This window comes from Glossina fuscipes, unplaced genomic scaffold (genome assembly GCF_014805625.2).
Source record: "Glossina fuscipes isolate IAEA_lab_2018 unplaced genomic scaffold, Yale_Gfus_2 133, whole genome shotgun sequence".
NCBI lineage: Eukaryota > Metazoa > Arthropoda > Insecta > Diptera > Glossinidae > Glossina > Glossina fuscipes.
Genome location: NW_023998476.1, coordinates 189,728 through 217,374, shown reverse-complemented (window position 1 = coordinate 217,374; position 27,647 = coordinate 189,728). Strand labels below are relative to the sequence as shown.

General features: G+C 34.1%; 1 protein-coding gene across 12 annotated transcripts; it reads left to right on the top strand.

Annotated features, from left to right (window-relative positions):
* Positions 1 to 891: 891 nt before the first annotated feature.
* LOC119640985 (potassium voltage-gated channel subfamily KQT member 1) lies at positions 892 to 27,303 on the top strand. 12 transcript variants are annotated; one of them, XM_038039396.1, is made up of 20 exons: positions 892 to 1,099; positions 2,984 to 3,172; positions 3,233 to 3,367; positions 3,556 to 3,638; positions 3,717 to 3,892; positions 3,955 to 4,080; positions 5,746 to 5,856; positions 5,927 to 6,114; positions 6,657 to 6,701; positions 10,129 to 10,319; positions 15,283 to 15,369; positions 15,729 to 16,139; positions 16,951 to 17,021; positions 20,137 to 20,264; positions 25,796 to 25,892; positions 25,953 to 26,210; positions 26,454 to 26,566; positions 26,624 to 26,742; positions 26,822 to 27,033; positions 27,098 to 27,303. In XM_038039396.1, the coding sequence occupies exons 1-20, from the start codon at positions 1,053 to 1,055 to the stop codon at positions 27,185 to 27,187; spliced, it is 2,877 nt and encodes a 958-aa protein (XP_037895324.1). In that variant the 5' UTR covers positions 892 to 1,052; the 3' UTR covers positions 27,188 to 27,303. The 12 variants fall into 12 exon arrangements, with proteins under 12 accessions (XP_037895324.1, XP_037895323.1, XP_037895325.1 ...); XM_038039395.1 differs by having other exon boundaries at positions 16,948 to 17,021; XM_038039397.1 differs by lacking the exon at positions 6,657 to 6,701 and having other exon boundaries at positions 893 to 1,099; positions 16,948 to 17,021; positions 27,098 to 27,302.
* The last annotated feature ends 344 nt before the right edge of the window (positions 27,304 to 27,647 follow it).

Below are 27,647 nucleotides of genomic sequence, written 5' to 3'. Positions count from 1 at the left end.
GCAATGTGTGCGCTGCTATATTCTACTGTCCCTCCCCCATTCACCCTACGTGGTAAAGTTAAACCGTGCTTGTGTGATCTTCCTTGGGGTTGTTTTCTTTGCTTACGGAAGCGGATAAAGATTAGGATTTGCTTATATTTTTTTAAAAGTCGTTGTTTGTAATCATCTCCAATGTGTTCGTCGGACTATTACAAATGGAGGGCTTCGAATGCTTCCATGCTTAACGATTATTGAGGATGTGAAATCAAATCGGCAGACAAATGAGTAACGTACTTCATTCTTTCTTGAGTTAGTACTTTGAAATTTGAAAAAAAAATCCTTACATTGAGGTCAGGTAACAATTCGTAGTTCACTTTGACCCACCCTACGAGAAAAATTAGCGTACACATATATGTGACAAAATTTATTTGAAATGACCCTAAATTGAATGTTGCTAGAATTGATTCCATTACCTTTAAGATTAGCTGCAATGGAATGCATACGGGCGACAATCATAGGATTCAAATAATTATCTCCATAAATCTGTCTTTTCGTAACATTTCCGCTTAAGTGGCAAAGAAAAAATTTCTCTTTAATTTTCAATTAGTTTCGTACGGCAGAATGATGTCATTTATCCCTTTAATGGTTGCAATGCCTATAAAAACGCAACTCTGTTAGCGATCACTTTTGTTTTTTTTTTTTTTTTGCTTATTTATTTAAACCTCAATATTGATATATAACTGATTATTAAGGTAGTTACTGAATTAGTTTGTCGGTTGGAATGCGAAAATCAGTGAGTTTTGTCAGTCGCTCGCTTTTGCGGTCGCTGAAGTTATCCGCAGAAAGTTAAAAAAAAAACCTGTAGATTATGAATACGCGACATGTTTTAAAAGAAGAGACTGAACTGAAATTTTAAATGACTTTTTTCGAATTTCAAATTATCTGACTACGTTTGAATTATCGCAAATTAGATAATTAAGTTTGTGCGGTTACGCGGGTTTTGTGAACTTTTTCCCTCATCTAAAGTGATCTCAATCTAGGTTAATCGTTTATATATCTCATTTTCAACAGCTATGGATCCTCATAACGATCCATTTATTTTTTATGAACAAAAATTTAGGCAAGTGATTTATTTATTCGCATACACATACTAAAACCCAATAACTTTAAAGGTAAAGAATTATATATAGCAAGGGGCGTGTGTTTAGTCTTTTGCTTATGAAATTTAAAAATTTTCAAATGTTAAATATCATAAGAATGACAAAAACAAAAAACAGGTATCATTATGTTTGTCATTATATTTTATTATTATAAATTTCTAATTGACACTAAGTTTAATAGAAAGTCACGCAGCCGAAAATAAACAAAGAAAGTGTTAAGTGTAATAACTGCTGCTCATTGTAATCTTACATCAAATAGATTATGTAAAAGATACAGCATCCCTTCCTTACCCCACGTTGAAAACATATCGAATAAGTAAGTAAGTTAATCCGTAGGGATTGCATTGAGTTTAAATTTCGGCGGTGGCCTTTGTTATGTTTTGAATTTGCATACAACGCAAGATCTATTGTCTTTAAAGCGAATTACCGCTGAAGTAAAAATTCGAGATCGAAGGAAAACGGAAAATTCGGACATCATAAATCATAAATATCTTTCTATCCGTCCATCTGTTCGTGTCCACGTTGGTCCTTGAAGGAAGGAAAAAGGAACCTTCAGCCGTCCCATAAAATATCAAATTCTAAATCGACTTACGCACGTCTACCGGTCCATCTGTTCATCTCCGCGTTTGTCCTTCAAGGAAGGAAAAAGGAATTTCAGACACTCTACAAAGTATTAAATTCTGATTCGAACTACGCACGTTTGTCCTTCCTACTCGAATTCTTGTAAGCAAGGTGGTGGATATGGGTCCAAGCGGTCAAAGGAAATGCCTACGGAACAACACAAACATAAAAAACAATTCTGTTATTGATATATAGCAAAAATGTTACGCAAGCGATATATCATACCTACGATACAGGTCACAGGTCTTCTCTAGCTCGTCTCGTTACAACGTGTTTTTCGTACAGGAACATTCCAATATGTCAAATGGTTGATAAAACGGCAGCACTTATACGATGTGTTAAACTTTTTTTGTTAGCATTTATAGGTTGACCTCAATTCTACTTATCAAGGAATGAACATTGTTTTCTTTTTTTCTTTCTTACTTGTTTCTGAGGTTCTATATAAGGCGGTAGGTACGAATGCATTCAGTTTATACTACATCTGCGTTTCTTAGAACGCCGTCGCTATAAAACGCAACAGTCATTTTCACGCAATTGAGAGTAATTCGATTTCCATTAATTCTGCGTTTGCCTTAACGCGGTTTCCACCACGGACCTGAATTAATTCTGGTTTTCCTATAGCACGATTTCCACATAATGCTATATGCACTGATCGTGTTGTAGGAAACGTCACGGCACGATGAACAATCGATATCTCGGTTGGCTCCTCTGTCTACTGGGCTCTACTGGGATACGAGTTTACATTAGATGGTACTAGCGATTAATTTTTTGGGCAAAAGTTTTAGAGAATTAAAACAAGCGAAACAATGTTTGCAGCTTTAAAAACGTTTCTTAGTCGGCGTGCTGTGCGTCTTCTTGACGCCTTTCTCTTATGTTGCCTGCTTGCTAATAGGGCACAACTTTTGTTTCTTCTTTTACGTATTCATCAACATTCAGCACTGACCCATTGCCAAATTAATCAATGTTACACCTTTTGCTAATTTTAAAGAGTATATGGTGTAGATGCTGCTATTATCGATCCGTTCGAAAGAATTGCAAGTACATTTGCCTATTAACTGCTCAAGTTTTGAGTAAGCCGGCTGCTACTATTAAGCTCACCGGTCAATGTGGCCCTCGATTTTTTACCCAAGACATTCATTTACTCTGTTAAGCCTTTTGATGGAAATATTGTACCTAAATTGACATAAGTATACGAGTGATGTCTATATATTTTAATATTATAGGATATGTAAGCGTCATTATCGTCGTTCGTCAGATCGCTTTGTTGAGCCGCGAATGTCACTTTTGGGAAAGCCAATAAATTACAATCGCGGTTCGCGCCGTGATGCTCGGTACAGAAGGTTTCAGAGCAGAGTATACAATTTCTTGGAGAGACCACGAGGACCACAAGCAGTTTCATATCATATAATGGTGTAAGGATATGAAATATTTGTAAAAATTACAACTAATTTTTTGCAAATTGTTCCATAAAGATTTCTCATGGTCTTTACCTGCCTTGCTTTAAGTGTTTTCTCAACCATTGAGGAGTACGAAAAGGAAGCTTTGTATATATTATTTAGAATGGAACTATTAGTAGTAGTATGGTTCACAATGGAATTTTTCTTACGGTAAGTAATCTATATATCGCCTCTTTCAGCTCTCTCTCTCTCTCTTTCTCTTTCTTTCTTTCTCTCTCCTCTCCCCCCCCCCCCCCCCCCCTCTCTGATTCTCTTTCTCTCGCTCTCTCTCGCTCTCTCTCTCTCTCTCTATTTACCTTTCATATTAAAACGTAAACAACGAACACTTTTTCCAACAGGCTGTGGTCATCCGGTTGCCGTTCAAGGTATCAAGGATGTATAGGAAGATTAAAATTTTTAAAACGACCATTTTGTATTATAGGTAAGTTTGTGAACATAAGCAATGCAGAGCAAAACGCTGAGCAATAATGCTGTTTTACTCTTTTTCCAATCACTTTAGATATTATTACAATAGTTGCTTCCGTAGTTGTATTAGGGATGGGCACTTCAGGCCAAGTTTTTGCAACCAGTGCGCTCAGAGGATTGCGCTTCTTTCAAATTTTGCGTATGGTGCGAATGGATCGACGCGGTGGTACATGGAAACTTTTAGGCAGCGTTGTGTACGCACATAGACAAGTACGTTTATATTTATTGTGTTGCTTCTGATAACTTTTTTTCTTAACTACTTTGTTTAACAGGAATTAATAACTACTATGTATATTGGATTCCTTGGACTAATATTTGCTTCATTCCTCGTCTATTTAATGGAGAAGGATGTTAACGCAAAGTTTAACAATTTTGCACAAGCTTTATGGTGGGGTGTGGTAAGTTCTAATTGAATACTCAGTATGAAATTTGCCAAATAATCAAGAAAGCATTTTGAAAGCCTTTCCTCGTTTACTTTACCATAAAAAGGTTGTGTTATGTGCGCGGTCTGTGTTCATTATATTTTGCACCACTGATGGTACAGAGCGCATTAAGCTTGCAAAGACTTTTGCAACATTCAGAAGGTCTTACGAGAGACACTGCTTTTATTACACCGAAGTCTGCCCACGCATTTTATGTTTAACCAACAAGTCGCACTTTTGGAGATATTTTGACGAAATACCCTCGGAACGTACTCCATTGAAAATTAAGTCGATTGGACTATTTTTACGACCACTCTCCATACAGTGACTTATTTTGAAAGATTTGTCATAGGAAAGAAAATTTGCAATTTTTTTATATAAAAAATCATGGTGTAAGGTATCTCCCACTTTGATGTCTCCAGTTGTTTTCCAAATTTAATTAGTCGAACCAAAAAGTAACCAAAAAGTTCACATCTCAATATTAGAACTGAAGGATTTCAATAAAACAAGCACATCAGGACGAACAGATGGAGACGGAATCTCATGGTAGTCGAGTAAGAGGTTTTAAGAGATTGTAAATATCTTGAGCACTATAAATCAATTCCCAAAGTTGTTTAAAATAAGAAAGAGATGATAAACGGGTTGGGGAATAATTTTTTTAGTACAATCGATCTGAATAGCTATATAAAGATATACTTGCCACAATACGTAAGATTAGATTAGCAAATCTAAAACGCATGTCATACGCATGTACAGAAGAAGAACGAAAAACATATGCATGTGATGTTGCCGCATTGAAACAGCTTACCGAAAACCCTCTTAATCTTGGGGCTATTAACGCAAGCAATGATGCAAACAAATGATGCAATTGGAGTGCACATCAAACAGTCGAATAAAACTTCGTATTGCTGACAACCAAAGGCGATACATTCGTTGATCACCGAAGGACGTGAATAAGATGTGGACCCCCGGCTGAGAGTCCACCCAAACGGACTTGAGATAGAGCTACCTTTTTTTATACCCATATGCCAACATATCAAGCTGTGCATCCGCCTATTTTGTTGTTCAACCTAAAGGTCGTAATTTTTAAGATATTTTAGGGAAATTTTATACACCGACTTTTTCTGGCCCAAGGATGATTATAATTGAAAGTAGTTCGACCAATTTTCATATAAAGCCTTGCTTTAAAACGTCGTCGTATTAGCAGCTGTGTTAAACGAAGCGGTGTAGGGTAATTATTGATGGACAGTTTCCCACTATAGCGTCATTTCTTGTTAATAAATGCCAAAAACTTTTATGGATTCGCACCCGTTTATAATTCAGCGTGTGCTTCCTACCATAACTTTTGCGACGGTTGAAGACTACTTTTAAAAGGTTTTTTCCCTTTACATGGACGCATATAATTTAAATATTAGGAATTGTTTTGGGCGTGCGAAATTAATCTATTTATGGATAATAATATAGGGTTTTTAAATGGACGTCTAGCAGGTCTTGATTTTGGTTCTCCGGTTTGTCTCCGACCCAGCTAGGAACTTTATAATGATAACGTTACCGTTAATGTGCATTTGCATTTTCTTAATTTCCAACACAAATGTGATAAATTTACCATTAAAAAGTCACTTGTCTTTTTACTTCTTATAGATCACTCTTTGCACAGTAGGTTACGGCGATATGGTTCCTGAAACGTGGCAGGGAAAATTAATTGCTTCATTTTGTGCACTGCTTGGTATATCCTTTTTCGCTTTGCCCGCGGTAAGCATTAGATCTCATGTCATATGAAAAACAAAAAAGAAAGAAGAGGATTTCGCTTAACAAATTTAAGGGTATACTGGGAAGCGGATTTGCACTAAAAGTGCAACAGCAACAACGTCAAAAACACATGATAAGACGGCGTCAACCAGCTGCGACTCTTATTCAATCATTATGGCGTTGTTATGCGGCAGATGAGCACTCCATATCCATTGCTACTTGGAAGATACATCAAGTGGCTTTACCCAGTCCCCCAGCATCGTAAGTATTTACAAAATTTTAATAACAAGTTTTTCGCTTAACATTAACAATTCAAAAGAAAGAAGAAGCCTAACAATATATATATATGTATAAATATGTGTTTAGCTACACAAGTCTATTTAAACATAAAACGTTCAAGTTTACTAATCGCTTCCCTTGAACAATGCGCGTAGCGTTATTTTATGAATTTTTTTCTGTAAATTTAAGTTTTTTTTTTTTTTTGTTAAATTTGAATGATCGGTATAAATCATTATTATTTTCCCATTCACAGTATGTATGCGTATACATAAATATGTATATATGTATATATTTAAACATTTATACATATGTATATTTATATATATACATATTTATATATGTATACATATATACATCTATATATATATATATATATATATATATATATATATATATATATATATATATATATATATATATTTATATATGTATATATTTGTATATATATAAAAGAATTAATTATCCACCGATATTATCCACCCAAAATAATTTAATAATTTCTTTTGGTTTTTCAATTTTTTCAGTTCTGAATATTGGGATAGATTGTTTAAAAATTTAATTGAAAATAGGTAATCAATTGAGTTCATTAAAAACCACTTCATATATTTTCCTTCCACAAATAGTACAAAAACAAAATATAAAATATATTTTTCAAGTTTTCTATGATAACTTTACTTTTTTCTTGTGCTAGAGCTTCAAAATACATATATACAATATATACCGTACATAAGCATTTAATTCTCTAAGTCAATTACAAATTAACCTTTTTCTCTAGCTTATAAAACATTTTAATTTAATTCGTTTTTTTTTTTTTTTTAATCTAGAGGGTACCACAAATTGTCATACTTATGTCTGATATATTATACATCCGTCAAATGTAATGTAATAATTTATACGTTAATTATAAACTATTTATACCTTGAAAAGCACTTTTCTTTCTGAGTTTAATTTATAAAATAAATGCTTTAATCGATGATCACCATAATTCATATGTGTTGTGCCATACATAGCTAAACTTGGGGACCCTCTTTAAACACTATCATATTTATTATTTTAAAGCATTCTGCACAAAATGCCGCACTTTATTAACACCGGTTGCATTAATATACATTATTTCTATATATATACACCATCATGGATACTCAGTGTAGTGAAAAAATTTAAATGCGAATGGGGTGGAAAACAAGGAAGCTTTGAAATAAAATATTCACTGTCTCTCTTAAAGTCAATTTATGATAATCATAGAAGGTACGTTAACACTTAATGCAGATTTTATTATATGCGGAACATTAAGGCAATCTCTTCACAGTTATCCTACAGAAATTGATATTTTTAGTTCGAAAATAAAAATACAAAAAGACATAGACGAATTTGAGTTGATATTTTGAGTTCTAATGTATAGTTTGAATATTGATATTGATTGATATTCCGTGTCCGGAAATATGATATACATTTACAATTTTAATTTATTAAAATAATTCTTTTAATATGTTTGGAAATATTTTGTAATTATCTCTATTTGGCAAAATAAAAAAATAAACCCATTATAGTCGGCCGCGTCCAGCCATTAAATTGCCAGCACCATCTCGTGATAATATATCAAAATGAATACATTGTGTTCATGTAACAGGAGACTTCATGAAAGACCACATGTAGGTGGGTGCCCAAAAAGTCAACTAAGGTAGTCCAAATTTAGCTCAAAAAATTCGCCCCTCTGATCCAACTTTTCTGGTCAATTTAGAATGACGAAATAACATTAGTCAGCCATTTTTATTGAGGAATTTTGAGAATTGAAATTGCTCTTCGAAAGCGATCCAAAAAGAGATCCCATCCGCACTATTTTCAGTAGAGTTCGTCGCTGGACCAAAAAGCGTTGCTGCACCAGACAGAAGAATAGTGAAATGCATATTTTGTTGAAAACCGTGGGTGATCATAATACAACTTGTCCTATGCGCAGAACAAAGATCTCAAATCGTTCTCTTCACCCTCCAATCCTTACGTCCTTACGATCAAAATCAACTATTTTTTGTTTAATACCGCAAGTGACTCCAAATTATGTAAAAACTTTTTCTTTGCATTCCATCACTTTCTCTACTTAAAAGAAATCTGATCATTCTACCTAGCAAAGGCTTGGTATAGGTTGTCAATGGAAAGCTGTTTGAGAAGTTTGAAAAAAAATATTAAAAAAATTTTTCAGACGAAAGAAGTAAATAGTAACGAAAACTCTGAACTTCAACTGAGAAATCAACTGTAATCGATCATTGCCAAGACAGCTTGGAAAGCGAAGTGAACACCTTCTCTTTTAAATACGAACCGTTTGTAGCGATGTCGGGTTTCTATTTAACTCATTCAATTACATATAATTAGTCGCTTGTTGAATGAAACATTTTGTATATGATAACAAAGGAGAGATTTCCTTCATTGTGCAATACATGTAGGCTCGGGATTGTTATTCACTCACTTTATCAATCGATAATTTCTTATCCTTTGGGCGATCACTAGCGAAAAATTAGGCTTGTTAGCTTTCTTAAATTTAATTATTTTATTTTATTGCTATATAAAGTAACATTTTTTCTTTTAATAAGCCATAATGAAAAATAGAAGCATGTTACCTTTCCCATCCGCACATTCCACTGTACATATGCAGCATGGAACTCTGTTTTAAGTTTTAGCCATAGTCATTTTTTTCTTGAAAGCCATTACTGAAATCCTAAAAGAAGCTAAAATAAACAATCTGCCTTTTACTTAATCAAGTCTGCTTGGAAAGTGGATGAGAGTATTTCGCCCATAAAAGTTTTTACAATAACTAAGTGATACAAATAAAGTCCTAATAACATTCACGGCCACTCTCAGCAAGATTAACTTTCGCTAATAACAATTTAATGTTATTAAGATTAAAGCGAACATTTGACAAAGCGAAAACCTTATGTTAAAGATGGTTTTATTGGATCGCAATTTGAATCAACGTGATTAGTGGCGTAGACCACAGCAACAGCCTAAAAGAAAATATTTCAAAAATTGCGACCCAGTAAACCCACAGACAAGCTTAGGTCGATTCTGAAAATCATTCTGGGCGTAACGTACACCCACGCAAACTTCGTATACCCGGGACCACAAACATTACATATTTTACTAAAGAATATTGTTTTAAAGGTAACGTAAAAATTTTAATGAAAAAATCAAAATTGGTTCAGTTATACTTCTTGCCCTTGACACAAATCGTGCTTCGGAAAAAACGCATTTAACGATGTCAAGACCTCGTGTACTGTCATATAATTGTTTTCAAAAAATCAAAATATTTGACCAATTGAAATTATACCATACCCACAATTCTCTTGTTATATCATTTTTAACGATTCAAAGGATCATTTAAGCCAATAACGAAAAAAAATTGAAATTTTGAAATATTTACAATGGTCTACCCACTTAGGCTGGTCAATAATCCGGCAGACAACAACGCCATGAAGTGAATTGTGACATCTAATTGGACAATTAATTACATAAAATGATATTGAGAATGAATTACGATGACAAACTCCATTCAAGGAAGATCTTTTGTTTTCTTTATTGCAGCCTTTTTGAAATTGTTTTGAGAATCGAATGGGCATGTTTCCTTATTGCATATTTTAGAGGTCATCTTGAATTTATCATAAGTAAGGTGTTAACCCATTTTCGTAGAATAGAATTAGTTAAGGAAATCTTGTTCCAAGAATTTTGGAATAAGACGGAAATAGAACAAATTCTTCCCAATCAAATACAAGTTCCAATAATACAATTTTGATTACACTCTTTAAGCAGTTAAATAATTTACAAGTCGTTGTAGATCTCTATTACACATCGCATTACTAATTTACAGATATAATTAAGCAAAAATCACAAAACAAATAAACAAACAAACAGAGAAAACAAAGCAAAGCGCTAACAACAAATTTACACTGTCCTGCTAATCGATGAGGTCTAACATATATTAATTATCATTTAAAATGACATTCGCAGAAGAGCTTCGAGCAGTTTCAAGCATAATGCATCATTTGTTGCCCGCTTGCCAACTATAAGAAGACACAAAAGTCCATCTATTCAATCGCCAGGCGGTGATGTTATCGTTAAAACTTCGATGCCTTCTTCGACGCGAGCGTCTCGTTATGCACGTCCTGTACGCGATATGAATCAATCCGTAGAGAATCTCGGTGAGTACAAATGAAACAAGTGCAAGTATTTGAAAAAAAAAAAAAAACTTACTTCCGTGCATGTTGTTTTTTTATTCTCGCTTACTTTCTGATTTTTGTGTTACGCTTACTACTGAATACATTACTTTTTTTTTTTCTTCGTTTCTTTGAAAATGGTCTACACCCACGTTTGCGCAGAGCTTTGCTTACAAAGCCGCAAAGCTAAACAGTTTTGTTTTAATTAAATGTTCAACTAACAAACTACATGTACATATTTAAATTTTTATCCATAGCGATCCATGCATGCTGGGTGTAGAGAACGAAAGCATATTTGAGAAACTCTATACTAAACAAAAAACAAATAATAATAATACCTACGAAGAACAAAAAAAAAAACGATCGACATTTGATTGGTATAGGTTTTTGAAACTAATAATGATGAGATGACCCGCGCAGTCACAAATCAATCAGTTAACCAATCAGCCAATCAGTCAGCGAGTCTTAATCTTTGTGCAGACAGAAAAGTAATCAGATTCAGATTCAGATACAGATTCAGATACAGATACATATTCAGATTGAATTTCAGATTTAAATAACGGGAATGCATGTCTCAAACACTAGTTTAATTAAAACATGTTACACTATTATTTATTACTTATCTCCCAACGTTTGTTTTCAACATATTTACCAAAAATAAAAAAAAATAAAAAAATATATATATATATATATATATATTAACAGCTTAACTTAACAATCCTCACAGAGCAGCGCCTCTGAGGAAGGGGGACTTGTGGAATGTAAGTTTACCTGTTTTATGTTTTAATGCCTTTTATAAAGTTACATACATACTCGTACATACATAAGCGTTTCCTTTTATATAAATGTGTTTCTGTATTTTTTGTGGAATTCTTTTTAAATATTCCTCACACCGATCTCACAGAATTAACATAATCGTAAATAAAAAAAAAAAAAAAATACTACTATTTATATAACCACCGATTTTAAACGAACAAAAATTAATAATAAAAGCAAAAAAGCATAATTAAACCTAAACTCTGTAATGTTTATAAATATTTATAAATAATAACAACAAAAAGGAAATTAAATAACAGTTTGTTTTAAAAATACAATAAATATAACGTTTACTTTTATTGAGCATGTGGTTGCAATACAGTGTGTTTCGATTTGATTTTAAATTAATAAAATACGTATATATATATATACATATATACATATATATATACATAATATTTACATATACATGATATATACCTTATATATATATATATATATATATATATATACATATATATATTATTGAGTTTCCCATACCCTCCACCGAGGGAGGAGATAGGATATAATATAAATCATCATCAGACACGATAGTTTTCCCCAACTTTAATTAAAAGCAAGATTAAGTGATAAATTTATTTCAAAGGATTTCCCATTCATTTTAATATATCTTGGCTTAACACACACTGCACTAATCTATCTATCTGGAAGAAAACTTTTCGTCTCACAACTCTTTGTCGAAAAATGCTAATGGAAGCGTTGAAAGCGTAAACTCGGCGTTTCTAGACGGCTGCACGGGCTGAATGTCCACATATATGGAAAATACAAAATTTCATGTAACAGGATCGGGAAATTTGCCAAAAAATATAGCGGAAGAAAGTTCTTATTTTTCAAGAAGACTTTTTTCTATCAAGGAAATCAATGTTACGAGAAGATTAGCATGAGTTAATTATTATCGACTTTAGAAATACTAGCATGGCTGTCGTCTGTGACGATATATCCCTGTAGATGCTGAAAATCGAAGGGGAGAAATAGAATGCTTTGTGATCGGGAATGCATGGAAAATGCGTACACAAGTGTACCGATACGCTGCCTAAAGTGTTAAAGTACAACAACGGTCATCGGAAGACCAATCAATAGATTTTTTTCACCCTCTTAGGTGGTTTCCGTCCTGAGAACTGGAAATGATCCTTCATGTAGCTTTGTGATCGGTTTGTGTAGCTTAATATCACGGAGCAAGTAAATATTAAGATCTGAAATCAGTCTCACTTTGCCCGGGGAAGGAAGGAGTACCAAAGTAGTGGTAAGATGTGTAACTACTTTTTATTGAAACCGTTTGTCTTTGAGCGAAGTGGAAAGTTAAGCACACACTGCGGAGATCCATGGTAAACTCTACAGATATCTATCTTCTAATAGGAGTGATCACCTATGTTCTTGCCTTAGTTATTTCAAAAGTGCGATATGACGAAATGGAGCATTTCGCCTCGTTCCTAATTTAAGTTTACTTTGGCGCTTCATTGGTGCTTAGGTTCAATGATGAATCCGAATATACCAACAACACCGAATATCGAACAGAGTTGAAGGATTGTTCCATTTTGTTCACTTATTTTCTATTCTCGTTTTGGTCACGCGCTGCCTTGTAACGGGTGGCACTAATTTTTGTATTGGTACCATTGGTATCATTTACCTTAAAAATGTTGCAAAAGGAACTTTGGTGAAGTTCTACTAAAATTTTCTTGAATGTTTGTTGTAATAAGAGCGCTATTATGTGTATTAATTATTTCATCATTTTATTGCTGTTCGTTCTATTTGTAATGATCAGCGCAATTGCAATAATACTTTATCGCGATATTCTTCAATGATAGTTTCATTTCAACTTGTTTGGCCATAAGCTCTCCGATTACCGTAACGTGAATACACATTTGGATAGACGTTAGTTTTCACACTTGTTTTTTCCTTTCACACACTTAGAACCTGAAGGAACGCGCGGAATGATTCGAATAATTTAAAGAGTGATCGACCGACAACAATGCCAGAAATTTATTGGGTATTTATACAAATACTGAATGATTCTTTCCCCTGCGAATATAATCAATTATGTTTAGATTGACAACAATATATATGTATGTGTATAGATAATACATACACATTTTTTAATTGTATCCAATGTTAAGGACATCATCCGTATATATACAATATTAAGAATTAAGATTAATTCTATTTAGTACCACAAATTTAATTATAGCTGAGTAACATAACCTCTAATTTCATTTCAAAAACGAAGTGATCGCAGTGCACTGGTCAGCCATTGTCTGTAACTTAAGTATTGTAAATCTTGTAAATCTTGTTTGGCCGAACTTTGAAATATTAGAATATTATGTTAGATTAGAAGCGAATCTTGGACACCTGTCATCTAACCCGATTAATACTGAGCTTGTGACCTCGTGTGCCGATCGAAACAATTTTCATCTTGAATTATTGTGAAATGATGTTCTTTAAACATTTTATCACTTAAAAAACAAGAAAAATAACGCCTCTCGCAAATTAAATTTTCTTACAACGTAGCTCAACGTATCTAAAATAACCACATTATGTACACTTCGGAAGGACTATCTATACTCTAGACTCTCTCTCTATACTCTAAAACTATAACATCGTAACATAACGTTCAGTTCCCACAATACTATCCAGTGCTGCCCCCCTACGTGACCAAGATGGAGCATTTCGGTTCCTTTCTCATCCGAATTAATTCGAAATCTTTACTCAAATTTTCAAGCCCATTTATGTTTGTTTTCAGATCGATATTTTAATCGATGACGCCTCAAAGAGATTTCATTAAGAGAATTTCACTTCGATTTGGGCTTTGATTCACTTTCCCTCACTTTTACTCAACACATTGAACTATCTATTGGTGATTTACTGAATTGCAGAAGAAGAAGAATTTGACTTGTTTAAAAATCATCGATACATTTAGATTTATAACTTGTTTTAAGATACAAAGTCCTAATTATGGTTCGCCCGTAGAGCAGACAAATTGAGAACTGCCGGAAAGCCAAAGGACTTGATTGCCGTAAGCATATCATTATAATCGTATAATCGCTTAAGAACGGAAAGAATCCAAGCCTGCCATCGGCAACTCTTTTCTTCATTGAGCTAATTTTAATTTTTATATCACGGCAAAAGCCAAAACAATGTTAAGCTATTATTAGAGATGGGCCATTGTATATCGATTTTTCTTCTTTTTAAATCGCTCATTTTGTGGCCTGATAACGCAATAAAAAAAAAAATACTTAAACACCTTTCATATTTAGTAGTCGCACAGCAGAGCTAGTCGTGAAAGCCGATAAAAACCATTTGCAGCGTTGCTATGTGCGAACAAATTAAATTATTTGAAATTTTAAACGTAAGGGGCCAGCAGTTGCGCATGCCTGATCTAAAATTTATTTCACTCAAAGAACGATTAGAAGATGTGACAGCTGTGGTTTAAGTAGGTACGAGCTGAGCTGCTCACACCACTTATGCTAAAATCTTGCAAACAAACAACCTGTCTCCCTGTTAGTTAGTCATCGAATTTTGTATAGATCCGGTGATTATACAGCTCGGATGAAATAATAAAACGTTTCAACTTAAAAACTGATGCGAAATGTATTATAGTTTCAATAATGTCATAATTAGGCCAGATCTACAGGGTGAGCACTTCATGATTTCTATATACTTGTTTGACAAATTTTTTACTCAATTTTTCTGTAGATTGCAATTAAAAAGTCTTTACCAATAAGACAGATAGGTGGAGGGTATGAAAAGTTCGGCTTTGCCGAACATAACTGCAACGCTTGTTTATTGCTATCTATTATATATTCCACGTGACTGAGGGGACGATTTTTTACTAAACACATATATGAAAAATTTCGAATTTTTACCCACATTTTTCAATTCTATCTTGAATCTCGATTGTTCAAAATGCAAAAATTACAAATTTGTAAAATCGCCCTCTTATGATATTTTTTTTTAACATAACTATCAAGTTGTTTTACTTATATCGCATATATCGCGTGAACAGTGTTAGTATTCAATTGTTTTTTTTTTTTTTTCTTTGTGTTCCATGTTGTGGGAGCTATTAGGACAGAGTTTTGTTGCAAACGAAATAAAATTCCAAGTTTCCAATTGTTTTAAAAACATTTATGCATTTCAGAAGTGGTACAAAATGGAAGATCGTTAAATCCGAGTTTTAGCGAAGACTCTGTCGCAGATACCACTTTACTGAAAAAAAGTTCCGATGGTAAGTTTGCACGCCTACTTATAGTCTGTGGATGTTGTATAAATGTTGTGATGATTTTAAGCCAGATGATCTTATTCTCGATAGCAAATGATATATGAGAACTAGATGCAAAAATTTTTCGAATGGACCGTCGATCTTTTCTATGCTTATTCTTTTTGATTTCAGACGTAATAATAGGAGAGTATAAGTTTTGTGTAAAATTCTACTATATATATATATATATCTGTTCCACGACCCAAACACGTGCACGTCTTTTATCCTGACTGGTCGATTCTATTTAAATAGAAGAGACCGAAATGTTTTGATATTAATCTGAAAGAAAAAAAAAAAAAAAACAAATTTTTGTTCTGTATTAACAGCTTTGAAACCCAATCTGTCGGCTGACAAACACAGAAGGCACAGCTGCGTTTCCTTTGGGAATTTATCTGATAAGCAAGACGAAGAAAACCTTAACAATGAATTGTGTTACGAGCGCGGGAGAGAGCAAGTATGCACCTTCGGCGGATGTGCTACGTGTAGTGAAAATGTTGTGGAAAATGATATCAATAAAAACATAAATAATAATAATAATAATAACAACAATAACAATAATAATAATAGATATAGACTGGGTCTAACGAATATTACATCCATACCTGTTGTCCTGTGCGGCTTTGTCCATAGCGACATTTTCGGTTCAAATATAGCAATTACTGGTACTAACTCCGCCTGCAAATCCTCGCCGAACAGTCAATCGTACGAATGCAAAGACATAGCCGACATTGAAGGAAGTGCGTAAAGTTTTCCTTTCTCTCTAAACATTTAATATATAAAACAAGTAAATTTGCTACGATATCTACCATACTTTCCACTTTTCGTGTATCGTTTGCCATTCTTCTCGCAAATCAGTACTTAGTTGCTTAGTTTCTTGTTTACAGAGAGTATTAGCGAGTAAATTTACCTTAATTGTTACTTTCGACTTAAGCAAGCAAGTGATTGTTATCATCGCGATTAAAAATCTATTTATTTTTTTTTTTCATATTTAAAATCCTCGACTCTCCTCCTCTTCTCTTGTTTTTTTTTTTTTTTTTAAATACTAATACTTTTCGCACATTATACATGCAGTCTTATTTCTTGTCTATTTTTTCTTTTCCTTTTTTCTTTTGTTTGTTGGTTGGTTTCTTTGTGTCATTCTATACAAACACACACGCATATACAAATACCCAAAAGCGCACATACACTCTGACAGCCAGTGAAGTTTTGAGTAATGAAAGGATAATAATTATCCAAAAAGAATTGATCTTGAGCTCTCTTCTACTGCCAGAACAAATTTTAATCTATCGCATGCACATTTCACTCGAAATCTAAAGAGGTTCTTCTCTTCTTTTTTTTTTTATCACTTAATGGCACTGTAGTCATGTATGATACCCATCCCGTAAACACACGCTTGTATAGCATTACATCGGAATAGTGTGTATGCATAAGTGTATGTAGTAAATAATAGAAAATATAGTGTGTAAGCATTTCTTTAAATATATTTACACACATTCATTCACATCTCGATAATTAAATTATTAATGTCTATTCCGTTCAAAAAAGTAGATGAAGATGAAGAGCCACGTTGCACCCAATTAACCAATCAGCATAAAACTGCCATACGATTTGTTAGAAAGGTAAGTTCCTAGATGGACCTCGAGCAACACGATTCTATGCTACGACTTCACTGTCAATTTTTCACTTAAACTTACTCAAAAAACCATTTCACTATAAATTTGAGAAATTGAATCGAAACATCTATAACTCATTTGCAACAACATTTAAATTGAATGCGATTCGAATGCTTGCGGATGGTAAAACGATGTACCATAACGAATCCGGAAGCTAAAATGTCATTTTTAGCCTTTCCTTATAACCATACTAATCAACTGAAAAATGCCTAAAAAATCTATAAATTTTTGCGTTTATTTGATGTTATTACGCCTTATACCATTTATGTCACAAGGGCATATACTGTTTGCGTGGATATTTACAACATATAGAAGGGCTTGAGGTAAATCCAGCAGTTATTATACCGATCGGTTCAGAAAATTATTCTTGTTAAATTTTTCTGCCCGCCCGTTCGTGTTGTTTTCTTGTGTTCAACATAAGGGCGGGCGCCGTTGAATATAATTTGAACCGGATCACATTTTCGAGCACTTCCCATGTAACACCTCATTTTGAAAAGTGGTCATATGAATACAGACAGAATATTGTTGGGTACTCAATAGTGGGCCGTGGCCTACTGTAAAGTTTTTATTTGTTCTTATACCTGTCACCATGACATTTTCTCAAAATGCTTTCAACATCCAGAAGGAACCTTCAGAGACCCCATACATTAAATATATTCTTGATCAGCATCAAATTTTAAGATAAGCACATCCGTTTGTCTGTCCGTCTGCCTGTGCAATGATTGGTAAACATTGTCTTGGTCGCAAAGCTGAAGCTATCAGCATATATATGTACAAAAGTTTAAACGCACATTTTATGGGCGATGTTGCAGTACCTGTATAAAAATGAAATGAATTGACCACGCCCACCCAATATTTTAGTGTATCAAAATTAAATTTTTTTTTCAATACGTTTATTGTGCACAGAAACAAACTTCAAAAATCCCATAAAGTATATAAATTCTTGGGCAACTTCAAATTTGTACTGCACCTAAGCATTGGTTCGTACGTCCATCTGTTTGTCTGCCCAACTGCGTAGTATCAGTGGTAAACGTTCGTTCTCTAGCAAAAATGAAAATATCGCCTACAAATTAGCAAAATAATTTGATAGTAGCCTAAACTTTTTAAAGGGCATGCCTACAATGTCGAAACTTCTGTACTACGAAAAATTTTATCTTGAAAATAAAACAAATCAATGTCGCCCTCAAAATATATATAGCATTGTAGAGCATGAAAATAAAGGTCTTTTATTTTTTTTGCCTCTTTACGATGACAGTGATGGGTATAAAAGATTCGGTCACGACCGAATATAATTTTTTTACTTTTTTTCTTTATATTTATATATTATTTACACGATGTCCTCTAGGCACCAAAAAGCACGCAAAAGCAAAGGTTAGTAAGCCGTGTAGGTAAACTAAGAAGGAAAGGGAGAGTTATTTAAAAATGCGGAAAATACTACTGCAGGTAGATTGTTCAAAAGATGAGCAATGCGATTAGAGAACGAGAAGGCTCGCTAATATGTTGCGCGATATAGAGTTAGACACAAGAAAAAACTGTCGTGGTCAATTTCTTCTATATTGTGGGTGTGAATGTGTGTTGATGACATCCATTTATTAACCTTGATTTCTTAATCAACCACTTTTTTTTTGCGGCTGCAGCGATTTCCAAAAGAATTTGGTACACTTTAGTATAATGCCATCCGCATCTCGAACACTAGACCAAAGACAGAAAAAAATCAAGAGGTATGTTTACAGATCTATTCATATAAGTAAGAATTACAACAAAATTGTGGAATTTTTCATGTTTTGACAGTCACTTGTTTTAAGCTCAAAAGTTGAAAAAATTCATATTGGCCCACCCTATAGTTTTAATGTCAATAAACTCACTGACATGCCAAGACTTCGTTCAGTTTTCTTTCGTTTACCTGGCTCTTAGATCTGTGTATAATTCTGTTTTTAGTAAAAATTTCTCAATACGATGCGCTCGCTACTCAAACAAAATGTAAGCGTTGGATTTGTTACAAATAATCGCCTACATTGCTGACAGCGCTGCTTACTGACACAAAAATCGTCGATTCAACGTAGGTAGTATAGGGATGAGAAACTAAATACACTCATCACTTTTCCGTCGAACAATGCGAAATTATTTATGGGAAACTGTGGAGATTTTAAGAAAAAATATTGAAAAATTCAAACAAAAGGGATATCATATAAAAGATTGTCTCAAACTAAAATAATTCATTAGGTGATAACATTTTTATTGTCTTAGAGAGTTGGAGGAAAAAGTCAGGAAATTATTCGTAACGTCATGAAACAATTGTTGGAAAATACTAACAATATTGTAGCCAATTTCATTTTTCGGAGCTATTTAATGCTATGTCTTTCATTGATGGTCAAAATAGATGTGAAGAAAATAGAATATTGCGTTGAGATCAAGTGCCGTCCACAACCACAATATTAAGTTCTAAAGAAAGGGATATCTCACAATGTCAGATTTAAATTCTAAAATGCTAAAGTGGGCATGAGTAACATGTGCGCCCTGACTGCTGAATATAGTAGAGTGGTGGCTGTAATAACCCATTAGTTCGGTAACTACAATAAAGCAATAAAGTACAGATAGACCACGAACACTCCTCAGAGTGAATTTATTGGTCTTACGTTTTAAAACGATCTGGTGCTCCAGAAGCGGCCCGCGCGCCTAACTAATACAACGATTATCCGACTTACTGTGAGGCGTTGCTTTACTCTAAAATACCCCGTTGTCCTAGCGAATACTGTTAGGTTGTGCCGCAAGGCATGTGCTAAAGCTATATCACTCTCGCATCGACTTTGTTCTTAAATCCTAAATCTCCATTCAGCTCCTATGTTTTAGCAGAGAAATAAGCGACATACTTTCATTACTGAGGATAGTAAATTTTTCGGTAATATTTGTTAATATGTTGTTAATTATGCGCTGAATTCACTGCATAAAACAGTCTCTGTTTTGAGTAAGTTTCTAGTGAAACAAACCACGTATGTACGTGGATTTAAATATACATAAATAAAATTGCATTAAATATAGATATATTAAAAAACAAATTTAGCTGAAATATTTTGTGGCTAGACGGAAGTTCAAGGAAGCCCTAAAGCCTTACGACGTCAAAGATGTCATGGAACAATACGCCGCGGGACATGTAGATCTATTGGGACGTGTAAAAAATGTACATGCCAGGTAAATTATTATTATATTATTGCATATAAGATGAAGTAAAAACAAGTAAAAATACTATAGCGAGTTACGGCCCATCATTAAATACCCTGCACCACTCTACAGTTATTTATGTAACGATTTTTAAAAAATTAAGGCGTTATAAGCGAAGTGGTCCGACCCGATCCCTTTTCAATCGTGTTCTTGGGCCAAAACGGCCGTTTAATCAATTTCGTGAAAGTAATGAAGTGATGAAAGGAAGCATCTGGGTCATTAAGGTTCGAAGTAAACTTCATGTGTTTGTAATGCCGATGATTGTTGAGATTGTTTTAGTTTCATTTGCATTAAGGGCGCGCCTGTAAATAGATCCTATCCATTTTTTAACCTCGTATTTTTCGTCGACCAAGGAATGTTTTTGCCAAATTTCGGCTTCCTGTTGCATTTTTGCGATTGTAACGAATCGCAAAATTTACCTGTCAAACAGACGAGTTTCCGTAAGTCTACTGTTAATACACTCCCGTTCCACGAGTTGTGTAGGGCGTAATTAAGATCTGCTTTTGGAATGAACGTGAAATAATTGAATAATTGAACTTAATGCTGTCAGTTTCTATAAATGAAGAGCAATGAAATTTTACTTACCGTGCATACAATGATATTTATTGAAATAGGATGCTAGAATCGCTTCAATCGCCTATCTGTGAAAATCACTATTACAACCATAAAATATTATTTACAGTAACAAAGTAGATATTAAATAGTTCTTATTACATTCGATCGTCAGACTTATATCGGCAAACTTGGAAAGAATTTATACACATTTGTCTATGAAGGTTATCCAAGTAATAAACTTTTTAGTAAACAATAGCATCTTTTCTTTAAGAATATGTCAAGTTGGTGCAGTGTGAGTGATAAGTGTCCACCAATTTATACATTGGCATCTGTCTACATGTTTGTTATCTCGAGACGGTTTTCAAAATTAACACTTTTCAAAAGGACAGAAATATCAAAAGTCGAATTTAGACTTCATGGGCAATAATTTTTACTTAATTTTGCTATTGTGCAAAAACAAAAATTTTAATTCTTGTTTACCCATCATCGAATGTTTGCAACGCCCAGCAGGAAGCTTCAAAGACCCCACAAAATATATATATTCTTGATCAACGTAAAATTCTGAATCGGTCATTCACTCGTTACTCATAAACGGCGAAAGCAACATGATATAAATTTCCACTTTTATTCTGAAAATAGAAAAAACCAGCCATGCCCACCCAATATTATATAGGTTATGAAAACTTAGTTCTGTGGCTTTTTTTAGTCGCCGACCACTTGAATAGTTTGTGTAAAACTGGCTGTGGCGGCGTGAAACATTTTGAAGCATAAAATTATATTCTGCAACCTTGGAATCTTTTATACATAGCACCGTTACCCTAAAAAAGGAAAAATATGAATTTCCATACTCAATAGTATTTTTGTAGAACAAAAGTGGAAATTTATATCGCGTATCTGTTGCAGTCTATGAACAAAAAACTATCTTCTACATATATCTACCCTTCAAATCCCTTCATTTAAAAACATTAACCACCATGTGGTGACGTCCGCGATATTTAATTTAGCTTATCGCATTCTATTCTCGAAGTCCTGTCATTTGATACCCTATCGATTATATTGCAAAAAAAAGAGCCCTCTACCTAGGTATATTTATCTTAGAATCATATATAATATCATCATATGAGGAATGTGCGCAATAATGTTCAGCATTCTCTCTTGTTTACCTTATGATTAATAAGCAGAAAACTCCCAAAAATTGAAAAATGAATTGTACAAGATTAGTGGAATTTCCCATAAAGTCAATACAGAAAATTGGAGCCTTCTTTTTTTATAATGTGTGAGTACTGAGCAAAGACCCATAAATTTTTGCATTGAGAAACGGAGTTGCGCTTCAGTTTGTGGGTGTGCTTTGACCAACTTCTCCCATTTTCAAACTGCGTCCAAAATCCTCGAATGCTTGTGCCAAATTAGAATCCAGTAGCTTCATTTCTTACGACCAGAAGGATGTTTTCTATTGCATTCATTTTTTTTTTTGAAATACTTTTTTAAATTTGTTAACCCAAGAAGAAAAATTTCGACACAGCCCTCGCATATTTCTTTTAAGGGGTCTGATTCCTCGGATGATCTTGAAATCTCAAATCTGTTCGCTGAGTACTTCCGTCGAAGCTTTTCGACTGCTAATTTCGATTTATCCGCAAACGATCCATAACCTATAACTAACTTGGTTTCAACTCCTAATTTGGTTATTGCTGAAGATGATGTTTTTAAAGGCTTGAGCTCTCTAAAATATAGTTGTGCGCCTGGACCTGATGGAATTCCACCCTGTGTACTTAAACCTTGCGCTGTCGGGCGATATGGTGTTATCTCTAAGATTTTTAACCGGTCTTTGAATTTAGGTGTTTTGCCTTTGTGTTGGAAGAGTAGTTTCCTTGTTCCCATTCACAAAAGTGGAAGTAGACAACTTGTTGAGAACTACAGGGGCATAGCCAAGTTGAGTGTCTTGCCTAAGCTGTTTGACCGAATTGTCACCCAGCATTTGGCATTTGCCATTAATTCCTATATTTCTCCACACCAGCACGGCTTTCGGAAAGGGCGTTGTGCGGTCACCAATTTGCTGGAGTTTACTTGTTACGTTTTCAAGACTTTTTCTAGTGGCTCTCGCACAGATGTGATATACACTGATTTAAGCAAAGCGTTTGATATGGTTAACCATAACTTACTTATCTTTAAACTCCAAGCCTCTGGCTATCCATTCTATTTAGTGAAATGGATAAGCTCCTATTTGCGCAATAGACCCTTCAGGGTATTGTTCAACTTCATCACCTCGGATGAATTCCCCGTTATGTCTGGCGTACCTCAAGGAAGTCACTTAGGTCACATTTTATTTAGTTTGTACATTAATGATCTCCCAACGGTGATTAATTCCAGTCAGATCTTAATGTACGCTGATGATGTGAAACTGTTTTCTTCCTTCTCTCTACAATCACAATCACATCACCTTCAAAGTAACTTCAATAATTTGGTTGCATGGTGCTCTTTGAACCTTCTGAAACTAAATCTAAATAAATGTAGGAAGCTATCTTTCTCAAGAAGGAAGTCATTCGTTACTCAGTATTTCATTTATTCGCGTTGGTTGGAGGACGTCGATACATTCACAGATTTAGGCGTTCTATTTAACCATAGATTACGTTTTAACTTGCACATTGAGTTCTCGTTAAGCAAAGCTAGGTCCGCGCTTGGCTTTATAAAGAGGTGGTCCAAAGAACTTGATGATCTTTACATTACAAAAAAGCTGTACATGTGTTTGGTTAGACCTATACTTGAGTATGCCTCTGTTGAGTGGTCTCCTGCATATAGGTGCTATGTAGATTCAATTGAATCTGTTCAAAAGCAATTCTTGCTGTTCGCCCTGAGGAATTTGGGTTGGGATCCGATTGTCTCTCTTCCCCCTACGAAAATAGGTTGCTTCTGTTACCCTTATCGTCTCTCAAAAAACGTAGATTTGTTCTTGGCATTTCCTTCGTTATCACAATAATAAACGGTGCTATTGACTCAACTGCATTACTTGGTGAAATAAGCTTTGATGTGCCCAACCGCTTCTCTAGGAACTTTACCTTGGTTAATCTTAGTCAATGTAAATATAATTATGAGCTGTTTAACCTGCTCAGAGTTGTTTGCAAGAACCTAAATGATTTCTATCACTTATTCTCATTATCGGACTCTTTAAAGTCCATTAATGCAACATTGCTTAATGCGCGTAATTTATCTATGTCGTACTTAAACTAGCTCTTAACCTTAAAACGTCACGATGAGTCGAAAATGAATTGTTGTTAACTATTATCGGTTGCCAAGCTTATGCATATTTGCGATAGCTTAGAGGTTCAATCGCAATTTGGTCCTGTACCGGTTCTGGGTGTGGCTCTATGCTAGTTGTGTACATGCTTTTTTTCTTTTTTTTCCTTCTTATTTGTTTTATTGGACCTACACTAAGTTTCAATATTAATTAATTTAAGATTTACTTTAAGAGTCAATTGAACTCGACTGTCAAAATTTTTAGTTGAGTTTCTTGTATAAGAGGAATTAATAAATAAATAAATAAATTTTTTACATCGCAACATAAAAGGATTTATAGAAATTGCTTATGTTTCATGAACGAAATATCTTAAATTTTCAAAAAAATAAGATAATAATAAGATAACAAGCAACCAAATTATATTTAGTCATGACCGAATCTTTTGTGCCCATCATCGTGATCCTAAAAAACACGAAAAAGGTAAAAAAAACTAAATTTTAATGCTCTATAACATGTTGTGAACCTGTTATCACACAGGCGCGCAGGCGTATAGGCTTGCCTTTCGAAAAGCTGAGGTTACTTCCAAATTTTTTAGCAAATTTGCAGACGGTAGAGATGCTTACGTGCATTGCAAATTTGTGACTGGCCAAGAGTTTATATACTTTAAGAAGTTTTTGAAGGTAATTTCTGCGCGTTCTAAAGGAGTTGAAAAAAAATTAAATTTTGTTATACTATAATATTAGGTAGGCGCCGACAATTTTTTCCTACAGGATCTCACATAAAAATGAATGCAAATTCTTTTATTTATCTGCTAATGAATAAATAACCAATTTTTTATTGCTGCTGCAGGCGTGTCCTTCGGCCGATTTAGCCCATCTTCAAATTGGGAACGCGATAGCCTCGTTTTCGCGGCTTACAACGGACACCACACAGACGGAAACTTTCTTCTGGGCTATGCAGACGTTTTGACATAATGATTGTACAGAAGGACTTGTTGTAGACCCACTTTTTATTGTATTTATTATATTGATGAATTCAGATCCATATTCTGAACCATTTTCTGAATCGATCCAACCATGTCTATCTTAACCATGTCTGTCTTAAGATCTTACAAGGTCGACTTGAGCCATTGTTTCTAAACTATGATTTCTATCAATGCTTATTATATAATTAAATAGTCATCTTAAAAAAAACATATTTTCCTAAGCACGTTTTCTCTCTAATTTATCTCAGCATTTACTCTTTGAGACGTATGTGTTAATCAATTAACTGCGGTAGTCTGTCTAACTTGTTCTGTGAATGCCAATGAAAGTTCTAAGAATAGAAAAAAGTCTTGCATTCTAATCTATAATCTTGATTGTGTCGTTAGGTAGTTGGATGATCGACGAACACAGACGCAGACAAAAGCTAAACGGGATAAGTTGGAAAATATACATGTTTTACGATATGTGCAATGCTGTAAGCTACAATTTTTGAGATTCTGAACGAAATTCGGTGCACTGACTTGTTTTGGCGTAACGATAAACGCTATTCAGAATGACTGGGATAGTACGAATTTTTCGCAATTTCTCATACAACACATTACTTGAAAAAGTCGACAAATGGATAACTCTAGGGGCACTGTACGGTGTTTAATAATAGGGCATACCCCACTTTAGCATTCCTACTTGTCATTTATAAAACTTTAAGAGGATAATGAAAAAACTAATTTCAGACTAGACCAGATTTTGGGAAAACAAGGCTCGAAATCAAAAGACGCTTATGCTTCTAAAATAAGTTTAGCTTCGAGAGTCGTCAAAGTCGAGAGACAGGTAAGAATTTCATAATATTTTGATTTTCTAGAGCCAAAACTAACTACTGTGTACTGAAAGGTGGCCGATATAGAAGAAAAATTGGACCTACTTATTAAAACGTACATGGATGATCGCCAACGGTTTCAAGTTCTTCCCTTTAATTCTCAGGTTTCAAAACATTCCCTCAGCCATCAGCCGCCTATACAAGGCCAGTATGAACCTATAAACAATTGGCAAAACTGTAATACAAAATTAGGCGGTAAATCTAAAGCGACAATCGACACGTCGAAATCTTCGACTTCGTATAGCTCAAAGGAAGTCGATGAATTTACAAAGGTTAGTATATGTTTACAAATAATAACGAAGGATCCGTATTCTTCAAAATTTACAATTTTAAAGCCACTAATACGGTAAATTGCTTCAGAATTTTGCTTGATTTAGAACCATATACAATCACCATAATTAAACACTTCTATGTATGCGTACACACAGTACTTGTACTGCATGTGCAAAATTATGAACTTAATAGCACCTTCATATATCGGTGATAGGCAGCGGATTAATGTAAATTTCTTACAGTCTTCCGAAATTAATGCATATCCTCCTATAGCCGATGTAGGCCCGGTTCAAGTTCGTCATCAGCACAGTGTCGACGAAACGGAAGGTAAAGCGAAAAAAAGAGTTACTCTAAGGTAAGATGATGATAGAAATTTTAAATGCATAATTACAACTATATTTCATGCACGCAGATCCATGTCGCAGCCTTACGAAAGAGAAAGCAAATTAGATGAAGTCGCTATATCAATACCCAGCATAGACACGCAGTCTGTGGCTTCCAGCCCTAAAGAACAAATACCTGAAAATTCAAGTATATATTTCTTAATCAATTTCAAAATGTGTATATACACACAACGCAACATATTGTTTATAATATTGTACATTCACAGTTATATTAATAGATGAATACGAAGATTTAGAAGAAGAGGATCTAATTTGCGAAGAAGAACTCGACCAATATCCGTCGTGGGAGATGGATAGCGATACTGTGATCGAAGCTGATGTGGATATCGAAGGCGATTGTGATGAGACAACGGAAGATACCGCCTTACTGCAGCAGGCCTCACGCACTTCAATTGTTATAACAACACCTATCAGTCCTGTAAGTATTCATCATCATAAGATCAAATTTTATTGATTAAACTAATATTTGCTTTTGTTTGCAGGTAAACTCCGCACACAGTCTCCAACATATGGATGACCAAAAACCTCCTACAATCAATAAATCAAATTTATTATCGCCAGATTCTGGATAACGATTTTATACAAGCATGTCCATATAGCTATATGTTATATGTTTTTAAAATCGCTTATATTTTCTACTTCTGTGTTCATTTAAATAACATATAAGGCGAACCACAACAAAATAAAAACTAATGAAATAAAAGGATCAATTTAAAGTACAACAAATACACTTTTGCAAATTGAACTCATTCCCTACATGAATTTATATCGACGACATTGGTACCTTAATATTTTTAATGTTTAACCCAAGAATTTTCATATTAAAGTTGTCCACAGTAAAAATTGATGCCGCAATCTGCCTGAAATTTTTTGCTTCATAAAATGTTATAAATAATTTTTCTGTTTTATTTGCAGACGATAAAGACGCATAAAGAAGGTATAGACTTCTCATTGTGCTCAGGTTATCTTCACAATCATATTATTAATGGATTTAAGTCCGTCGTGCGTAAAAAAATGCACTCATGAGGAGAA

Coding starts and splice junctions, on each gene's coding strand:
- LOC119640985 (XM_038039395.1), top strand. CDS start 1,053: ATGGATCCTCATAACGATCCATTTATTTTTTATGAACAAAAATTTAG. Junction 10,320..15,282: donor TCAATCCGTAGAGAATCTCG/GTGAGTACAAAT, acceptor TATGCATTTCAG/AAGTGGTACAAAATGGAAGA. Junction 26,211..26,453: donor AAGTCGATGAATTTACAAAG/GTTAGTATATGT, acceptor AATTTCTTACAG/TCTTCCGAAATTAATGCATA.